At 36.9% G+C, this 22,143-nt stretch overlaps 1 protein-coding gene and 1 non-coding gene across 3 annotated transcripts in view; one reads left to right on the top strand and one right to left on the bottom strand.

The window, feature by feature from the left end:
- Positions 1 to 162: 162 nt before the first annotated feature.
- The window catches only part of TWSG1 (twisted gastrulation BMP signaling modulator 1), a 35,967-nt gene continuing 13,986 nt past the window's right edge, over positions 163 to 22,143 (bottom strand). For both annotated transcript variants that reach the window (XM_054723901.1, XM_054723902.1), the window contains exons 3-5: positions 13,424 to 13,523; positions 6,026 to 6,292; positions 163 to 3,260 (exon numbers count right to left, since the gene is read on the bottom strand). In XM_054723901.1, the coding sequence (XP_054579876.1) occupies positions 3,079 to 3,260; positions 6,026 to 6,292; positions 13,424 to 13,523 (549 nt within the window). In that variant the 3' untranslated portion in view covers positions 163 to 3,078. The remainder of the gene's footprint in view (positions 3,261 to 6,025; positions 6,293 to 13,423; positions 13,524 to 22,143) is intronic.
- Positions 11,313 to 11,414, top strand: LOC114230058 (U6 spliceosomal RNA). Its single transcript, XR_003615915.1, has one exon. It is a non-coding gene; the product is annotated as a U6 spliceosomal RNA (small nuclear RNA).

Raw genomic sequence — 22,143 nt, 5'->3', positions numbered from 1 at the left:
AAGCAGAGGGCACACTGCTACAGATCCTTTGTTCCAACAGAGTCCGTAGGGACATCCAGGGAAGGGACATGCTTCAGCTGATACCTTAAACAATAACTTCACTAGACAGAAACCTCAAACTTACTTTGATGTTCTATGCTGAAGTTTACAAAATATACACACTCATTTCAATTTTTTATTAAAATACTTTTTTGTTCATAGGGACAACCAAAGGAAAAAGTACATAATTTTATATGTTGTAGATCATGTAAAATACAACAAACATAGGCTTATGGGAATGCAGAATAGATTTAAAAATATTCAAAGAAGCTTTAATAAAAAACAAACTTTAAATATGTGGCTTATTTATATGTTTACCTCATTTTTCAGAAGTTTCATTTCTTTTCTCCATTTTAATGCTACTGTGATTTATAAATAATTATTCAAATAGTCTAACATCTCACCAATTTTGTTTTCTGAAACCTTGGAAATCATATTTCTAAATGAAGGCCTCTCCTTTACAGCATTCTATGTAAACAAAGACTCACTTTATTTGAATTACCATTTGATTTGGTGCCACTATAGTTTCAGTAATAATTAGATGTTATTAGGAGAAGAAGGGGCAGAAAAACCTGCTAGCAAGGACATGTTTTACTATAGGAAAGAACCTTTTCTATGTGGCTTTTATAATGCCTACTGATTTAAAGTTTAGTGTTTTTTAATCTAGTCATAAAAAAGGTAAGAACCTAATTTTTTATTTAAAAGAAAAATAATTTTTTACCAGGGCTTCTGTATGGTAGTGAATTGTGCTTAGAACGGTAATAGGTCTACATTTTAGTGGTGCTACTTGCTTCCCAAATGTTATGCTTTTAATTTGAAAAAAATATTGTAATTCAAAACCTGAAATGGAATGTCAGGTGAACTCTATGTTTCAACACCTTCATAAGCCAGAAAAATTAAGCATTACATTTAGGGATAATTTCTATTGGAAGAAAGAGAATATGAAAAATCAATTAAAACATAATATGGGTCAAGAAATTATCTTCCCAATGTAAGGGGAAAAAGATAAAGTACATTTAAAAATTTAATGATGAAGACCTAAAAAAGATGATAAATGCAGTTTTAAAAAGTTTGTTACTGTATTTAAAAAAACAACATTAAGCATGTTGTTAATAAACTCAGAAGTATTCCTCTATTCATAGATAAATATGAAATTACTCTATTCATAGAGTAATTCTTCTATTCATAGATAAATTTGAAAAACTGCAAAGTTGAATGAACCAACAGGCTACAGATTCCTTTAAAATTTTTTTTAAGTTCAAGAAAACCTTCACCTTTATTGGTATTCATGAAGAAAGGGAGCTAAAATGTTTTAAGGCACTTTAAACAGAGGCATTCTAGGTAAAAGTAAGAAAAGGATATCCCAAAGTCTTCCTATTAAAAAACATTCATTATCTAAATTTCAACTTTATTAAAAGCTAAAGTACCTTGAGTATTCATTAGAGTTACCTGAAAGAGCAGAAAAGATATTAAGGCTTCTAACTTTATGAGAATAGCTCATCATCGTAGTACATATGATTTTGTAACTCACTACTGGTCAGATAATGAATACAAATACAAAGTGTCTAACAGCATCATCTATTTTTATGTAGTAAATATTTAGACATACAAAGGTATTCCTAAAAAGTTATGTGTAATTCAAATGTGTCCTATTTGAGAAATGAATAATTTTGTAAAGTTAAGAGTCTCTGTAACATAAATATGTTTTAGATGCTTGAAGATTGCAAGGGCACATAGTAGCTAAGCTTATCTTTATTGAAGCATTATGTAAAAAGCTGACAAAATGTTCTGTAGTGTATTTGAAGTTAATGTTATCTTGAACAAAGATTTTTTTTGTTTCATAATCTTAACCTCCTACTGTATGATATTTAATAAGAACATCTGATCTAGATATAAACCTAAAAAAAGATTACAAGGTAACAAAATAATTAATGTAAATAGTTTTACGTTGGTTTCCCATTAGAATCCCCAGTATTTTCGACCTTCCAGTTCATACCCGTGGGTTTTCTTCTCTAGCCCCCCCTCCTATCACTCCTCCATAGCAGAACGTGGCTGTGTGTGCTGAGGCCGGGTGGGCTCAGGCTTTGCTTCATCTTTCATTTTTGCCATTTCCGTACAAGGGACAAGTTGTTTCTTTGCTGCTCTACGCGGAGTCTGATCTGGCAGTCGCTTCCCATTCCTAGTGCTCTTTACGCTGGTACCTTAAGTCAGAGAAATGCTTGAACTTCCTAACGATTTATTCTAGCAGCATATTTACTGCAGTTTCTAGGTGTGCCCTGAAATTCTTGGTAAATACTCTTCATTACTACCTACAGCAGCACTTTGGGCAGGGGGATGGAAGGGAAGGAGAAACCTTCCCTAACGCTTTCCCTAAAGTATGTGTATTACAGGATGGATTCTATTAGTAAAAATTTTAAGTTGTAAAACATAATAAGCATTTACTTTCTAAAATCAACATAAAAAGGTTTGAAATTAAGCTTTTTATGGTGATTTTAATGAATTCTCAGGGTAATGCATTTGGATATCTACACTATTTATAGAACAGATGAACAAGGCACAGTAAAGAATGGCGTACAACTACAAAAACTCAGTGTCCTAGTAGTACATGAAGAAATCATAACTTATTTTCACATGCTCTAACACTTCCCACACAAAAGGTTTTCGGCATGTTAGCAGAAAAGGACATTAGGCTTTCTGTTAGAAACCTCAGCTCTTTCAAGTATTCTCCGTGTAATTGCTTCTCATGTGACCAAAGCTGAACATGTATTTTTACGTTTGTTTCCCTTTAGAATCCCCAGTATACTAATGGGAAACAAACAGAAGAAGGGGCTTATTGCTGGTGGACAGTAAAATCAAGATGAGCAGTTATCACAATTTAAAACATTGCTGAATTTGACATACTTTAAAAGCAACTCAGTCCAAATTCTTCACGTCTTCTTAACCTGCTGGCATTCTGATGCAACCAGCAGACATCAGTGAAAAGCTTTTCGTACCTTTCTTTTTGACTCAATTGCTTTGGTTTCCATTTCTTTGCTTTCTTTAAAACATGCAGTTCATACATTTGACAGTTTTACTACCATAGTCAATACATTCTGGACCAATACACTCGCAGCAGGCGTTATGGAACCAGCGATATTTGGATGCCCCCATGGACTCACAGGATATTTTACACTGATGTATGGACATGCAGTCATCAAAATAAACCACAGTACACATGTGTTCTGAAAAATAAAAAATTAAGATTTTAGAGCAAGAAATAAGAAATAAAATGCTTTAGTACTTAGCTGGATATTATTAACAGTTATTTTATCTTAGTTCTCTTATTGCTAGTCTGCACAGAACAACAGAGAAGTATAGGAAAAAGGATCTCTTTGCTAACTACATGGAGAAGGAAGCCAGAGTCTCCTATGCCAGCTGAAGAACGCAAAGGGCTTACTTAGTCACTTTATTAGGTTTCAGACTTTGATCTGAAAGTTAGATTACTGGGCTTAACAACATGTGCCTTTTAACTGGACATTTCTGATAAGGTTTCCTATGAGAAAATTTTCCAACAAAAAGAGGTTTGAAAAATACTGTTCTGAAGTTATACAGAGAATTCATAATAAAATAAAATAAACTTAAGTAATTCAAATGATGATGAATGACTAGCAATGCTTGGTACAATTCAGCATTAGCTATTAAACTCTTAAGTTAAATTAAGCAGACTGGGCATTGGCAGTGTAGTCATAACTTTCTGATGTTAGTAAAAACAAAACTGACTTGAAATTAAATCATGCCAAGGTTTTGATACACTTGTCTTAAGATATTAATGAAATACTTCAAAACACTGATATGTAGTATCCAGATTCTCAGATGTTTGTTGTGTGAGTTTTGTTTAGTTGTGTGTATTTTCTCCCACTAAATGTCTGGCACATTGCAATCCTCAAAAATGTGGTTATCTTTGTTGTATTGGCATAATCAGTGACTTGTACAATCAGCAATAGCATTTGAGCAAGTTCTATAGTAAGCAATATTTTCAGTTATAAGGTTTCAAAAATGTAAAAATGGATTTAAACTTGCTGAATGTAAGGATTGAACCTCAAGTCACTGTAGCTTTAGTAATTGCTTATTGTATTATTTTAGATGCTAGCACTGTATGTGTTGTGCATATTCTGATTTTATTAAAATAAAAAGTTGAACTGCAGAGTAAAAAAAAAAGAGAAAATACTTTTCTTACTATTAACAATTTCTAGTCCTGCTTTCCAAGCAACCACTTTTGATTGTTTCAATTTAAGTTCTCCTGGTGGTTAACCCCATATGACTACCTAGCTCGGAGGATTTATTTATCTGAAATAAATAAATAAATAAAGGACAATACAAACTATTAATAGAGAGTATATGACTAAAGGCTAAGTTATTTCACAAAGCCACTTATAGACCTGATAAATCACCAGGGGTCTGAATAATAAGGGAAGGCTTAATGGCAAAAAACTGGACTTGTATTAGGAAGAATTAAAAGCAAAGCTACCACGTAACAAAATAAGGAAAGTCACAAGGAGATGAGTGTAGTGTGCACAGGGATGGAGTGGAGGCAAGTCTGACTGCAGTGGATAGAAGATGGGATCTGGTTAAAGAGGGAAACTGAGGGGACTGGCAGAGCACTATGCCAGGCAAACTACAGGGGTCATCAGTGAGCCAGTCAGGTGGGGGAGCATTTAAATCTCCAAGTGATTGGTACCTACCAAACTCACTTCGTTACTTATTCTACTATTATTTATTAGCTATGAGGGAATCAAAGAGTAATCAGAGATTTCAAGGAACTAAGTAGAAATTGTTAGACCTATAAGTTAACAGACAACAAATCAAACTGTAAATGTGGGAGGAGTAGGAAGTGACTAACTCTACCTGGGGGGACGGGCATCTAGGGAAGGTGTCACAGAGGAGAAACTTGAGCTCTGTCTTGAAGGATAATAACCTTCCTGATTATTATTTCATGAATTTAAATAATCTTTTGGAAATTTTTATTATTATTTAATATCTATTATGTTGATTATTTACATTATAATCATGGGGAAAATGGTAGCAAGACACATTCCATTCATTTATGACATCTTCCATAAGGATTTGTCTTATGGAGTACGTCAACGTGAAAGGAAATAAGAATTCTTACTTTATGTATGATTAATAACAGCTGTTTTGCCTTTACTATCAATGGCCGAAGTTCATACTATTTTAGACAGGTAGGATTGAAATGGAAGGCTCAAAAAAAAGCACAAATTATACTATTTATGCATAATTCACCTCATAGTTTGAGAAATGACTGCAATTCTCATAATTGCCTTATTCTTCCACAATAAAACTGTAAAACTTTTTATTTGAAAATATCATAGACTTTAAAAGTTACATGCCTTTGTCATTCCAAAATAAAAGTATGACCTATCCTAACAAGTGTTCTTTAATATGTTTCTCAAAGTTGTATATGTCATTCTTTCCTTTAGTTTTCCTCTGACCAATATTACTCATGGAGAACTGGATGTGGTTAATTTATACCTGGAAATTAGATGTCTGTAATACCATCTTGCTTATAAGGAAATTTAGCTGATAACCTGGCATCATTTGTGGTACCAAGGCTATCATGAAAACCTGATTTCTAAGGACAGTTTGAATGTTACCTGATGGTGAGCAATACTGTAGTAAGTAAGCAGCTCTGTTACTATCTGATGAAAAGAACAACTAAAATATAACACATATTTCAAAATTAGCACCATGTATCTATCTCCTACTATAGCCTCTATCATTGCAAATATGAAGGACTTGTGACAATATGCTTGACATGCCTCCTTATCTACTCAGGGATTTGGGGTTGTTAAAATCCATAGTTTACTTAAGAGTATACAAACTCAAAACCAAAAAGCTACTTTAAAAAGATAACCTTAACATAGGCTTCACAGACCACACAGAAAGTGAGGGGGCAGGATAGAAAAAGTCAACTGTTGGCAATAATTACCTTTGTCACTGGAATACGGTGCGTGAACATTATTGCTGGGAACGGACACATTTTGGTGGTGTGGCTGGTTTACAGTCTCTAAAAATGAAACCAGATTCTCATGATGTGACAGTTCTTCAGCAACAGGGAAGGAAACGATGTTCCAGTTCAACTGAGTGTCTCCTTCGGTGAGTGCCCGGAAGAGAGAAGGGATTGGCTCATGAAGCTCCTCCACTGTGCTCTTCGAAGTGGGAGGCGTGTCGCTATAATTTCGAGGATTACACATACCTGGGGGTGAGAGGGCAAAGAGAATAAGTTTACTCTTTTCACTAATTGTAATGTCGTGAACTCTTGTTAGTTATTGCCCTGCAATCAAAGCTCCAACATATTAAAATTATGTGACGTCTAGCATTATACTTATTTTTCTAGCTTTTGTTGCTGTTGAGAGGGACTTGAAGAGGTGACACATCAGGAGCATCAAGCACACGGAGTGCCCATACTTGTTTTCTAAGTACCCATCCTCCACTGAGAGGAACCAGAAGTCCTTGGAGAAAAGAATGATTCTTGGGATGGATCCTGGAAAGTACAAAATGACCCTTTGCGTGCCAGAAAGTAAAGAAGGGTGGGACATGTTGAAAAACACAGGAGGCAACCAGAAGGGGCTACCCCACTGGCCAAATCGATAATTTACCACTAAAATAAGTAATGACAGGAATGGATTACCACTTTGTGAATAAAATAGAAATTGAATTATATTATAAATACGTGAATGAGGACATGGAGGAGAATGGAAAGCTCTTCCTTTTACTTGAGTGCCAACTGATAAATGTAGAAGGAATGAAGGAAATAGAAAATCCTGGCAACCATCATAGAAGTGTATGATGCAGATGGAAGTTGTCAATGGATGGTAAGACTAGTGGGTGGAGGTTTGATGAGGAACATATTGATGTACTCTTGGAAAACTCTCTACACAATGCTAATCCATTACAAAGGGGTTAATAAATGTGGAAAAATCTGGCAGACACTAGTGTAACCAGGAGATGAAGGTCAGCATCGCCAGTTATGGGACAGTTTGATGTTGTGTGTCCCTTAATGTCCTGCATTGCTTCATTTCAGTGATACTGTTGCCAAGAATGTGTGACTTCAGTATGAACATCCATCAACATTAGGTGGATCAAAACTGAGGATCGTCCTATGTAACATAAAGTCTGTAGTCATTAAACCACCAAGGGAAAGACTAAGAGAATGTTTCAGTTGAATGAGTCTGAAGAGACAGGACAACTAAATAAATAAAATCCTGGACCAGAAAGGAACAAGAGATACTGGTGAAACGGTTGGCAAAATATAAGTGGGGTTTGTGATTGGGAGGGTTATATGCTAGTTATGTAGGAGAATATCCTTGTTGTTGGAAAATACAGACTGCAGTATTTAGTAATGATGGGACATCATCTGTCAAGCCTGCTTTCAAAAGAGATGAATGATCATGAGGGTGTGTGCCCATAAATGTGTGTGTGTGTGTGAGTGTGTGCGCGCACACGCGTGTGCGTGTGCAGGGAAAGGGAGAGAGTCAGGGGTACTAAGTAATGGAGCAAATTCATTAATGTTAATAACTGGGGAATCAGGGTGAGGGGGTAAGTGAGTCTTTTTAACCTTCTGGCAAATTTTCTCTACATTTAAAATTATCTCAAAATGACTTCTTTTAAAAAGTATTTTTTAAAAGAGAAAATGGCAGAAAAGAATAAGAAATGGTGACCATAGAAACTTTTTAGAGGAATCTTGTTATAGAAGAGAGAGCTGTTTAACCAAACCCGGCTTTCGAGCTGTCCCAGCTGACACTATGTGGAGTAGAAAAGAGCTACCCCAAAGAACCATGCCCAACCGAGACACATAGTCCAGGCAATATTATACTTTTAAAGACTAAATTATGTTTCATTCTTGCTTAGCATCTATTAGGTCAAAAGTGGAGTTTTTCTTCTTTCCCAGATTAAAAGTTTGAAAAGTTAGATGAAATTTATAAATTATAAATTTATAAATTCCTATATTTTATAAACTTAGAAGGAAAAACCAAATGATTTGTCCAATGTTATATAATCTAGGACTAGAGCCAAGATTATGATGCAGCCTGAGTTCATGTTCACTTCTCTGATAGTAATTTGAATACTTAGAATATTTGTTTATATAAATGTACATGGTATATTCTTCTTTCAGATTCTATAATTAATGAAAATCAGTAATCAGAGATAAAAAGGCAAACAACTTAGTTCAACAGAAGAATTAAACTCAACATCTACTGAGACTTTATTTTATTATTTTTTTAATATATCTTTATTGATTTCAGAGAGGAAGGGAGAGGGAAAGAGAGATATAAACATCAATGATGAGAGAGAATCATTGATTGGCTGCCTCCTGCACGTCCCCCACTGGGGATCAAGCCCACAACCTAGGCATGTGCCCTTGACCAGAATCGAACCTGGGACCCCTCAGTCTGCAGGCCAATGCTCCATCCACTGAGCCAAACCAGTTAGGGCTACTGAGACTTTAAAGAAACTCCAGTGATCATTACAGATTTCATTGCATTAAAAAAAACTGTTTTGGAGTTTTGTGCATTTAATAAACTTAGGTCAAAAACAATTCTAATTTAACTCTCAATACACTGCATTAAACCCTATAAGCATGGCCCTAACCGGTTTGGCTCAGTGGATAGGGCGTCGGCCTGCATACTGTAAGGTCCCAGGTTCGATTCTGGTCAAGGGCATGTACCTTGGTTGCAGGCACATCCCCAGTAGGAGGTGTGCAAGGAGGCAGCTGATCGATGTTTCTAACTCTCTATCCCTCTCCCTTCCTCTCTGTAAAAAATCAGTAAAATATATTTTAAAAACAACAACAACAAAAACACACACCTATAAGCATGAAGTAAATGCTTGCTAGGTAATAGTTTTCTGTGGCACCCTCCATTTCCTGCCTGAAGCACTCTTCAAGTTCTGTATTTTTTCGTGGGGGCTATCCTACTGGAGGGAGGAGTCACCTTTTAAAATTTCTGTAAATTTTTCAGTTGTCCATATTCATTATGTACAATGGGTCAATTTCTGTGGAGAGGTGCTAACCACCCATAGTTTAAATCAGGTAGTAAAACCTTTCTGGGAAGCATCTCACCATTATCCTGAAGTTTATCATTATTACAGAGCTTTTCTTTAGTTAACTAGAGAGTTTATTTTTGGAGCTCTCCTTTCTTTTCATGATCATTTTCTTGAGATAGTTTGTTACTTTGTGGCATTTTCTCACAACAAAAAAATTTAAATACTAATTATACTAAAAATGTTAAAGAAAGTGGCTCTGCATATGACAGTCAGGGAGGCCAAAAAATCAGGAAACAGATGGCAACAGTTGACAAGGCAAGCATTTCAAATCCTTTCAGTACACAGAATTCTGATACTATTTCTTTCTCTCTCTTTTAACTTTATTTTTATTGTTTACATTATTACAGATGTCCTCATTTTCCACCAAAACAAAACAAACAAAACCAAAACAAAAAAAAAAACCTGTGGTAGAGATCTAGGTTCCAAAATCCATGGGATCTGAGGAATAGATTGGACGGCAGGGATGAAAATGAGCTATAGTGGTTACTCTTGCCTTAAGAGAAAGTCAGAAGAGAGAAACTAATGTTCTTGTACAAGGCAGTTGGAGGACAAAGCCTGGTAGACAACGTATGAGCTGAAAGTCCACAGTTAAACAGGAAGGGAAGGCTGTCCTCTAATTTGGTCCTTTCAGAGGTCTGGGCACCACCCATGAAAAGTATGGGGAGTGTTTCAACTTGGAAGGGAGGAGTGGCCACAGGTTTGCAAAGGACATCAAAAAAGCCTAAATTGGAAGAGAAGTGCCTATGAGGAAAAGAGTACTGCTGTACAAAAGAAACTGAAATATCTACATTTTATCCTAGAAATAGAAAGATTAACTGAATTTAAAATGAAAGATTAAGTTACATTATAAACTCATTCAAAATTTAAAACTGGTATTCAATCATTAAAGGACAATAATTTTTTAATGGTAACTAGCCCAGAAAAACACAAGTTGCTTCTAAAATTGTAGAGATAGGAGCATGTATAATTATTCTTACTCAGTAGAAGAATTACAGACCTCCTTTCCTAGAAGTTGAATGGCACTGTTACCACTGTGCGATGGTTAAAACACACACACACACACACACACACACACACACCCCACTCACACACATTATTTTAGGCAATGCTATAAGTGCAAGGCACTTGTGTGTTTGGCATCCATGTTTAAATTAAATGCTTATATATGCATATTAGGGGTTAATATGCTTATTTTGCTTTCATTGTACATATTAAATTAACTTACATTTATTGATATAAAATAACTCAAAGCTTCTTTTAGTTGACCTGACATAATAAAAATAATTATAGCCATCAAATGCATAGAATAAACTGGTCATCTTGGGAGAATAATACATTAAGAGTTCATTTATTTATTTATTTATTTATTTTTATTTTTAAAAATAATTTTTATTTTATTTTTATTATGGTATCATATAATTGTCCTCATCCCCCATTTCCACCCCAAACCCCTCCCCATGTATGCCCCCACCCCCCAAGAATTCATTTATTTAACAGTCATAAAACACTTCTATTTGCTGGAGTACCTTTTATGTGCTAGACACTATACTGGCTGTTAGAAATAACAAGATTAGTCTAAGACCACAGAGGGAAAGATATGTCTGTCCTGGTTCTCTCAGAATTCACTACGAAACAGTGAGGAAAAACAAACTGAAACACCAACTCCACCTTGGAAGAACATAAGAGCGAAATGTAACGGACTCAGCAGTCTCCCTCCCAGGCAAATGCAGCCACGGACTTCTGGGAAGACCCAGGAGTTGGAGACACCAGGCCTTACTGCAGAGGCAAGCTTATGTGAGTATAGTTATGCTTCCACGACCTTTCTCCCTTCTCCACAACTACAGGAGATGAGAGGGCTATTCTTACAAAAATTAAACCAAAGAAGCCCTGAACGAGAGAGTGGAGATGAGGATGAAAAGAAACAGAAGAGTAAATGACAGTATGCTGACACGGCCCCTCGGAATCCCAGTACATTTGCAGCCAGCCAAATCACTCCAGTTCCACCCCAGGCAAGAAACTCACCGATCCTTCTCTGAAAAAGCTGCACAACCCTGAAGGGAAAGATCTATAGACAGTGAGGTAGAGAGGGCTCCTCCGTGAACAAGCCAGCTCATCCTCCACTCACCTGAGAAGGAGGCAAACTAGATTCCACGCCCTAAGTGACTGAGCCTGTGCTCACTTCGGCAGCACATACACTAAAATTGGAATGATAGAGAAGATTAGCATGGCCCCTGTGCGAGGATGACACCCAAACTCGGAAAGCAAATTTTTTTAAAAAGAGACTAAGTTTTACATATGAATAGATGGCCCAGGATCACCAGACATTTGAGGAAATGGAAATAGGGCAAAGAGTAGAAGGAAAAACTTTAACAACAACCAAACTCTGTAATTATTAGTCCCAGAAAGGTAAGAAAAAAATATATATAACACAAAAATAGTATGTTCCACAAAAGGGACATTCACAGAGGGCTCTTGGAAATTAAAAACAAAAGCCAATATTTTAAACATTAATACAAAGCCTGAAAGATAAGGAAATCTCTCAGTTCGTATACTCCAATACAAAAAGACAAATACTAGGATTATTCATTTAATAAATCAGTGTTTACACCATTATGTATCAAACTAGTATGTGATACTATTTTACTCAATGGGTTGTTAAATTACTGATTTAACTAGAAGTAGTGATAAAACTATATTGGAAAGATAAGAGATAAAGAGAGTTAAATCATCATCTACCATAATAAGAAGTCAATAGTTTCTAACATCAAAGAATCACGAAAATAACATAAGGATATTATTTAGAATTATAGAACTAATACAATACTGAAAAGATGAAAGTGGTTGTCTCTGGCACAGGATCAACGGATTTGAAAAGAAGCATGACACAGGGTTACTTTGGCATTGTATGCATATATCTAAAATATGTACATATATCCCACTTTCATAAAAATAGAGATTAATTTTACAAGATTAATTTGGTATCAATATGACACCATCCCTTTTCTTAAAAAGTTTATACTCTATTAGGAAGGACATGCAAAATAACAATTACAGTATCACGTACAACATCATGTCACAGAAGCAATCTGAAGAGCACAGAGGATCCAATTCTGTCAAATGAGGAAGGTTTCTGAGACAAGGAGACACCTGAACTCAGTTTTAAGGCTAGAAAAGAATTAACTGACCAGAGAGAGGATGATGAATATTTCTCTAGCAACAGCCTATGTTAAGTTTTCTTTCTAAAACACAAATGGTGCCCGGCCAGTGTGGTTCAGTGGTTGAGCATTGATCCATGAACAAGAGATCCCTGGTTTGATTCCTGGTCAGGGCACATGCCCGGGTTGTGAGCTCGATCCCCAGTCGGGGCATACAGGAGGCAGCCGATAGATGTTTCTATCTCTCTATCCCTTCCTCTTTCTAAAACAAACAAACAAACAAAAAACAAACAAACAAACAAACAAACCTATAAATGATAGCATTCCATAAACACACTTTTGCAACTTGCTATTTTTTTATTTAATACACTATATAGACTTTTCCTCAGAAAACCTTAAAAACAGATTTTAGTTTCTGAAGGATCTTTTAGTGAAATCTTATATAAAGGAAGATAATCTATATATTTTTTAACATGCTAAGTACTTATTTTTTATTTACAACTATAAGACATGCTTCTTATAAAAAATTCAACAGTGTAAAAAAAATTAAAAAGTAAAAAAAAATCCCGTTTTTCCTCCACTCCTACTTCCTAAGAATAAGCACTTTTAATTTCCTCTAAGACCATTTTCTATAAAAATACAGATAAACAGGGTAGGGCAAAAGTAGGTTTATAGTTTTTCATATGGAAAATAATAAAAAATAATACAAGAATAAACTCTTATGTACTCACAACTGTAAACCTACTTTTGCCCCACCCTATATGTAAATACCATCTAATAAAGCAAATATAATATAAAATAATATTCTATATACTTATGTTTTTTTAAAAATGTTTTTATTGATTTGAGAGAGGAGGAAGGGAGAGGTAGAGAGAAACATCGATGTGAGAGAGAAACATTGGTTGGCTGCCTCCTGAAAGCCCCTCACTGGGGATTGAGCCTGCAACCTGGGCATGTGCTCTGACCTTTTGGTGCACAGGATGATGCTCAACCAACTGAGCCACACCAGCGAGGGCTCCCTATTATATCTTATTCACCTTGTCTATACACTTATATTCTTTAAAATCGCTTGCAGTCAGGACTCTCAGATAAGAAATATTAAGAAACTTTACTTCATGTCCACTTACCAACACAATCACAGCACTCATCCCAGAGGGTCCCAAGACACAGCATACATTCCTTGCAGCAGGAACAATTTCCTTCTCCAGGTCGGCACTGGCAGAGCTCCTAGAGATAGATGTTCAAACTTAAAATTCCAAATAACTGTATTTAAAATTGTTGATTATTTGCAGTAAAAAAACATACAATATTTGCATTTATAGTAATTTACTCTTCATATAATTTTTTAAAAGTACATTAAAAAGAAAGAAGAAAGAAGAAGAAAGGGAGAGAGAGGTAGAAACATCAATGATGAGAGAGAATCATCATAATGCCTGGCCGGTGAGGCACAATGGCTACCTCAGTATGTGCTCCCACCAGCAGTGCACTAGGGTTCTCTCATCTCCACAGCCTCGCCAGCACTTGTCATCTGTTGATTTATTGATGGTAGCCATTCTGGCAGGTGTGAAGTGATACCTCATTGTACAGTCAAACCTCAGTTCATGGAAAAACATGTTTCTGTTTTCAAACAAAACTTCAGTTCTCCACCCGACAAAATCCAGCACCCATTTTTGACTAAAAACTCTCAGCAAAGTGGGAATAGAGAGAATATACCTCAACATAATAAAAGTTATATATGAAAAACCTATAGCCAACATCATACTCAATGGGCAAAAACTAAGAGCATTTCTCTTAAGAACACTTACAAGACAGGGATGCCTGTTTTCACCACACTTATTCTACATAGTGCTGGAAGTTCTAGCCACAACAAGCAGAAAAAATAAAAAATAAAAGGCATTCAAATTGGAAAGCAGGAAGTAAAACTGTTATTATTCACAGATGACATGATATTGTATATAGAAAACCCTAAAGACTCCACCAAAAACCTACTAGATTTAATAAATAATTTAGCAAAGTAGCAGGATACAAATTTAACATCCTGAAATCAATGGCATTTTTATCCTATATAATAAAAGGCTAATATGCAAATTGACTGAACTGTGGAACAACCGGTCGCTATGATGCCCACTGACCACCAGGGGCAGATGCTCAATGGAGGAGCTGCCCCCTGGTGGTCAGTGCACTCCCACATGGGGAGGCAGCTCAGCCAGAAGCCCTGAGCTGGGCTCACGGCTGGCGAGCGGAGTGGTGGCGGGATGTCCGACTGCCGGCTTAGGCCCGCTCTGGGCCTAAGCCATCAGCTGGACATCCCCCGAGGGCTCCCGGACTGCAAGAGGGCACAGGCCGGGCTGAGGGACCCTCCCCCCCCCAAGTGCATGAATTTCATGCACTGGGTCTCTAGCATACCAATAATGAACTCTCAGAGAAACTAAAAAAACCCAACACTCTCCATTTACCACTGCAACAACAACAAAATAAGATACCTAGGAATAAACTTAACCAAGGAGGTAAAAGACCTGTACTCATAAAACTACAGGACATTGAAAAAGGAAACAGGTCAAAGTATATACCATGTTCATGGGTTGGAAAAATTAACATCATTAAAATGTCCATATTACCCACAGCAATCTATAGATTCCAACATATCCCTTTTAAATTACCATGAACATATTTCACAGATCTAGAACAAATATACTAAAAATTTATATAGAACTGAAAGAGACCCTAAATAGCCACAGCAATCTTGAGAAAGAATGACAAAATTAGAGGAATCACAATACCAGATATCAAATTATATTACAAATCTATTGCATCAAAACAGCCTGATACTGGCACAAGAACCAGCATATAGGTCAATGGAGCAGAACAGAGACCTCAGAAATGATTATTGTTTTAAACCACTAAACTCTAAGGTAGTTACTCCATGAAAACTAATTAATACAGCTTGCTTCATAACTGAAGATTCAAGATAATTCCTTTTGCCCTTAACACCAGACAGACACTCCTAAACAAACCCAACTTAAAGGGAAATTCTGTAGCCACCATCGCCTACTTGGCTTTCCCTGGGTCATGAGAACTTAAACACAGCACATAATATTTATCCCTATTAAATTCATCTTATTACATTTATATACTACTGGAGTCACTTCATCATTCTAAAATTACATGTTTCTGTCACTGATATTTAATCACACTGATAATAAACACTGACATGTAATTCCTAATTTTTCTTCTCCAAAAGTCCCCTATTACACAGCACTTTCAAGAATCAACACTTGTACTATTCTATTTAATTAGTTTGATGTCAATGCATATCTGAGACACAATAAGTACCAATTATAATATTTTAATACTATGGAATTCTGTAGGGTCGGGCTGTTTTTCACATATAGGTAACTTTGCTAGACCTATAAGAGAAGGACTAAATGGGCAGAGATTCTGTGAGAATTTCAGATGTTTCATCACAAAACTGGTGATGCCTGATTCAGAGAAGCTCAAACTTACTTGGAAATCTAGAAAAACACAGTTACCAAAAGTGATCTTTGTGACTTGTTTCTCCATGAAGACCTGTCTGTCCTGTCTTTGGTATGAGATAACATTTTCTGAGTACACATTTTTTTAAAAACACCATCAGAGTTAAGGATGTTGATACTTTTGGTTTTTAGTATTATAAAGGTTGCCACCTAGTCACAAGAAATAAAGGTTCTTTTAAATTTTTAATTTACATTTTACATAGAAAATATCCCTTCACTATTTTATTTGCTTATATTTACATTATCTACTTAGCTCGGGAGAAATGATTTAGAAAAGTAACAAATTTATTCAAAGAATGTTTCTCCTTTTTCCTATCTATCAATTTCCAAATGGTAGCCTGTTAAATGAATTAATGTATGCTATACTAAATAATTTTTAAATAAATGTCAATAATAGCTTCCATCAGAAAAACTAAGTTTGTAAAGCATTCATTATGCCTTTTATTGTCAGGTATTTGTGAGGTGTTTTAAATTGGAATGAAAGGGTGAGTGATATCCTAAGATTACTGCTAGCTAATGGAAGGTTAAAACTATGACTAAAAGTTGCTTGAGCCCTGGTTGGTGTGGTCAGTTGGTCGGGCCAGGCACTGAAAGGTTGCTGGCTTGATTCCTGGTCAGGGTACATGCCTGTGTTGTGGGTTCCATTTCAGGCGGGGGGCATGCAGGAGGCAGCCGATTGATGTTTTACTGTCACTGGATGGTTCTCTCTCTCCCTCTCCTTTCCTCTCTCTCTAAAAATCAATTTAAAAATAAAAATAAATTAAAGATGCTCGAACTTGCCTGGATTACCCAGCCCTCAAGATTCAAATCTATTTCACACCCTCTTAATAGATGCCTGTACTTTTATATGCCAGTGTAACAGAATAATGTATAATAGTGATAAACTTAATGATTATAATTTACTGATAGAATACAAAGTGAGAGGCTATAGAAAGCTGAGACATAGGGGAAATGACTTAAATATAAACTTTATTACCATACTATTAAAATGACTGTTAAAACTAGTTGAATGCCAAGTAACAACGTTAGCTAAATATTTTTCTGTCTTTCCATCTTACTACAGAAAAGACCAAAAAATATTTGTTTTAAGAAAACAAATTTAATCACATAAACTAAGAAATTTTACAAGTAAATAAGCCTCAGAACATATTTTAAAAATCTCTATTCTTCATAACGAATGCAGCATCCTTTTCAGGAGATTGGGAAAGAAGGAAAACAAGATCCTCACACCAACCTTTTAGTCAGCATTTGTAGCTTTTCCGTTTTCGAAAATACATTTAACTTCTCACTTTTCAGGAGAAAATTCCAGGCAAATTTAACATACGACATTTAGGATCTCAAAAACCTAACTTTAAATCAAGAGAGCAAAAATATATGGTAATCATTTGCTTTATGACTATTAAGTCAAGAAAAAATGGAAACAATTCATTTCCATGTGTAAATAATTATAATAGTCACATGTAGTTCACCAAGTAATTCATCTTTCCTATTCAATTTACATGTCTTTTAAAATCACACTATTGAATAATACTTGGTCATAAACACATTTGGAGAAGTATACTTTAATTTTTTGACAGCAAGCAAACTGTGGTTAGGATGAATGTTTCAAAATATAAAACACATTTCTAAAGTGCTTTGAATCTAAGTATTGGAAATACAAAAGAAAACAAAACAACTCAAAATGTAATTCTCTGTGATGAATCAAGGATCACAGAAAAAATTACTCCATTTAAAAATGTTCAGCAGAATCTTTTCTTCCAGACACTTAAAAAGAAATCTTTTGTGCTAGTTGTTTTAGTTGTGAGGATATAAATGAATCTTCCATAACCAGAAAGAGGCTAGAGTCAAGATAAAGGTAATGCCTTAACATTTTTTAGATATTTATTTGATTTATAAATATTTAAAAAAAATATTTACTAGAATACAAGGAAAAAACACCAAAATTCCTCCCGCTTTGGTAAATTACTATGCATTTCTAAGAAAATAATGAGTGTATACTGTCCTGCTTTAAAAAAAAAAAGCAATTCCCTATTATAAAAATCTGTCAACATAATTTAATGGCTGCATAATAGGACTTAAGTTCCTGACCCTTCCACACCTTGCCCATGTTCTTACCCTTCATCACTACCTTCAAAGACGTCATTATCTTCCATTTTACTATTATTTCAAAGCCTCCCATTTACTAAATTAAAAAAAAAAAGTTGTGTTGAGATGTTGAATTTTTTATTTGGAAAATTTGACTATTTATATATTTTTCCTAACCTCACTATAACTAAACTTGAGTACTGCTCAGTTGAATGGAACATGTGATCACAAAGTTCACCGTAGTCCAAAAAAGACTGACTCAATGCTTCCATTTATTTGCTGCACCACCTCCCCCAAGTTCCTAAGAGGGTTTTATTTTATCACTAACAAGCAATGTGCTAAGTGTTTCATATGCAGTATCTTGAATTTCAAAGAGTCCTAATAAGATAGTTATTTGATTTTTCAAGTAAGGTTATGAAATTTGTACATCCTTCAATTAGTAAGTGGCTAAGGTTTGACCCAAGTTTTGGTTTGATATGCCTGTTTTTGGAATGTGATATATGAAACTTATTTCTTATTCATTTAGTATTTCAATAATTATTGTTATTTATTTTCTTAGAGAGAATGAGCCCACAATTAAATTTAATCCTTTAGGTTGTTTAATTAATGGTACATAATTCATTCTCAATACCTGAATACAATTAAAACTGCTATTGCCCAAGTTTAATCATTGTTTATAAAGGTAAAATAAGTATCATTGGTCAAGAGCTGCAAAACCAGTGAGTTGGAATTTAATGGTTAGTTCTTCTGTTGCTTTAGTCAGTTAATGACCATATCACCTGCTCCCTAGTCTGCAAGTCTCTGGAAAAGTGTAGCCGTTGCTCCCGGTGCCGGAACCGATGAAAAGGCTGAGAAGGAATAGGTTACTGATTTGTTCGAGTTCACGCAAGTGGGGCTCTGGCATCAGGTCTTCTGACTCAAGGTTGTTCTTACTACCACTGCTCTTACATGTGAGAGCCAGTGTAATAATGAAATAGGACATCTGTTCTCTGTGTGAAGGTCTATACTAGATGGTTCTTAAAGTGGCATAATCACATCCTACCTAATAAAAGGGTAATATGCAAATTAACCATCACTCCGCTACACCCACGAATGGGCCGGCGGGAGGCTGGGGGGCGGGACTCGGGGTGGCCTATTGGGCCGATGAGTCGTGGTGGGAGCGGCGGCAGCGCCCAGGTCCGCCCCTCAGCGATCGTGGTCGGAGCAGCAATGGCGCCCGGGTCCCTCCTATCACTGAGGGACCTGGGCGGCAGTGGCACCCCAATCGCGGATGGCGGTGTGGGGCCCAGCAGCTCCCGCCCCACGCTGCTGCTGCCGCTGGGGTCCAAGCCCCCACCCTGAAAGAAGGCAGAAGGCCATGGCCAGAGCCAAGGCCTGGGTCCCCGGTGCTGGAGGAAAATTGGTGCCAGTAGCCAGGTGAAGGAAGGTCTATTGCACGAATCTTCATGCAAAGGGCCTCTAGTTGTTCAATAATTTTATAATGAAAGAAACCAAAAATTTTATACTAAATGGAAAACAAAATTTTATACATTTGAGCTATCTCATATTACCAGCATGGGTATCCAGAGAATTCGGCAAGACCTTAAAAAGCTTATATGAAATGAAAATCTGGCAGGAAGTTTTGAGACAGAGCCTAATCATTTAAAATGTATTTTACTACATTTTTACTAGGGAAATCCTCCAATGTGACATAGAATTTCAAATTTTTGAATGCCAAAAGACAGAGGTTTTACTTATTTATTTAGTTAATCCTCACCTGAGGATTTTTTTTTCATTGATTTTCAGAGAGACTGGAAGGGAGGGTGAGACAGAGAAACACTGATGTGAGAGAGATACACTGATTGGTTGTTTCCCGCACCTGCCCAAACCGGGACCCAGGATCAAGCCTGCAACCAAGGTACAGGCCCTTGACCAGAATTGAACCTGGGACATTTCAGTCTTCTGCCAACACTCTAAGCACAGAGCAAAACTGGCTAAGGCTTAACATAACTATTTAATCAACTTTAACAGAAAATCTTATTCAAAGTTCTGGTGAGATCTTAATCCTCTATGCAAAATAAATGGGGGAGGGGGACTATCATTCACCTAAGACTAAGACTAGACTGTAAGAGTAAAAATTTATCTTATGAACTTCCAAATTTCTAGGCTAGAGATGGAAACTAATACATTGAGGAAGAATCTGATTTACAGCATATAACACTGAGTCTCACTTTGTCAGTCATAAAAAGGAAGTGGTAGGAGAAACCAAGATGGCGGCATAAACACCTGAAATTGCTGCCTCGCACAATCACTTCAAAACTACAACTAAAAGACAAAACGGACATCATCCAGAACCACAGGAAAGCTGGCTGAGTGGAAATACTACAACTAAAAGGGAAGAGAAAAGCACACTGAGACTCAGAGGATGTGCGGAAGTAAAGTGCAGAGGTACGGAGGCGCGCATGTGGAAAGGGCTGGCAACTGAGTATGCGGTTGTCTTTCTCAATCGGGAGGAAGACACAAGCTCTCGACTGCTCTGAACTCCAGTTCCGGGCGAGACTCTGGGGACCCAGACTCATACAGGGAGAAACTGGACTGTCTGGCATCAGGCAGAACTCGAGGGCAGCTTTCTCTCAGAGGTGCTTGCAGCAATTACCCTGGGACACTGAGACCCGGGGGCCTCTTAGGGCAGGGCTGAGGATCAGCCATAGCTGTTTGCTCTGCCCTGTTCATTCCCTGAGACTCCGCCCCATCCAAGCTGTGCACAGAGGCTTTTGCTATGAATGGCCTGGCCCTTTGCAATCTAAAATTACCTAACAAACTGCAGCTGGGTCAGAGAGACCCAGAACATCCAAAAGAAGGCCTAAGGCCCCACAGCAGCTTGCATTGCTTCACAGCTGGGCCTCATCTGGGCACCTCCAAACCCCAAACAAAGAAGAGGAATCTGCAGATCTCCCTGTAGCTCCTGCTGGGTGGCCTCAGGCAGAGGCTAAATTAGCACCTCCTTAGAGATCCAAGAGCCAGTGTACCCAGGGGTCAGAGTGGGACCATCCAGATTACAACTCCTCAGATCCATAAGGGACACACTCAGGGGGCACACTCAGTGAGCACCAAAGCCCCACTGAAGTAAGTCTTGCCCCAAAAGGGTGTCTCCAGCACAGAAGTTCTCCCATCATAGACACAACTGATCCTCACAGCCAATTGGCCTGGAGGTCAATTCCTCCCAGTGATACCAACAACAATCAAGGCTTAACTACAACAAGACTGTGCACACAGCCCACAAAGGGGTGCACCAAGAGTGTCCACCTCAGGTGACTGGGGAGGCTGAGCCACTGGGCCCTATAGGACACCTAGCACACAAAGCCACTCCATCAACACAGGGAAGCAGCCAAAATGCGGAGACAAAGAAACAGGTCACAAATGAAAGAAATGGAGGAAAGCAAACGACTGGATACAGAGTTCAAAACCACGGTTATAAGGTTTTTCAAGAATTTCCTAGAAACCGCTGATAAATTTAGTGAGACCCTCGAGGATATGAAAAAGGACCAAAATTAAGCATACACTGACTGAAATAAAGAATAATATACAGAGATCCAACAGCAGACTAGAGGATCACAAGAATCAAGTCAAAGATTTGAAATACAAAGAAGCAAAAAGCACCCAACCGGAAAAGAAAAAAGAAAAAAGAATCCAATAATATGAAGATAGTGTAAGGAGCCTCTCGGACAACTTCAAGTGTACCAACATCCGAATTATGGGGGATGCCAGAAGAGAGAGAGCAAGATATTGAAAACCTATTTTAAGAAATAATGACCAAAAACTTCCCCTACCTGGTGAAAGAAATAGACTTACAAGTCCAGGAAGTGCAGAGAACCCCAAACAAGAGGAATCCAAAGAAGACCACACCAAGACACATCATAATTAAAATGCCAAGGGCAAAAGACAAAGAGAGAATCTTGAAAGCAGCAAGAGAAAAACAGTTAGTTACCTACAAAGGAGTACCCATACAACTGTCAGCTGATTTCTCAACAGAAACTATGCAGGCCAGATGGGAGTGGCAAGAAATATTCGAAGTGATGAATAGCAAGAACCTACAACCAAGATTACTTTACCCAGCAAAGCTATCATTCAGAATTGAAGGTCAGATAAAGAACTTCACAGATAAGAAAAAGCTAAAGGAGTTCATCACCATCAAACCAGTATTATATGAAATGCTGAAAGGTATTCTTTAAGAAGAGGAAGAAGAAGAA

Source organism: Eptesicus fuscus, chromosome 12 (genome assembly GCF_027574615.1).
Source record: "Eptesicus fuscus isolate TK198812 chromosome 12, DD_ASM_mEF_20220401, whole genome shotgun sequence".
NCBI classification, from domain to species: Eukaryota; Metazoa; Chordata; class Mammalia; order Chiroptera; family Vespertilionidae; genus Eptesicus; species Eptesicus fuscus.
The sequence above is the reverse complement of the archived record's forward strand: the minus strand, read 5'-3'. Positions and strand labels throughout refer to the sequence as shown.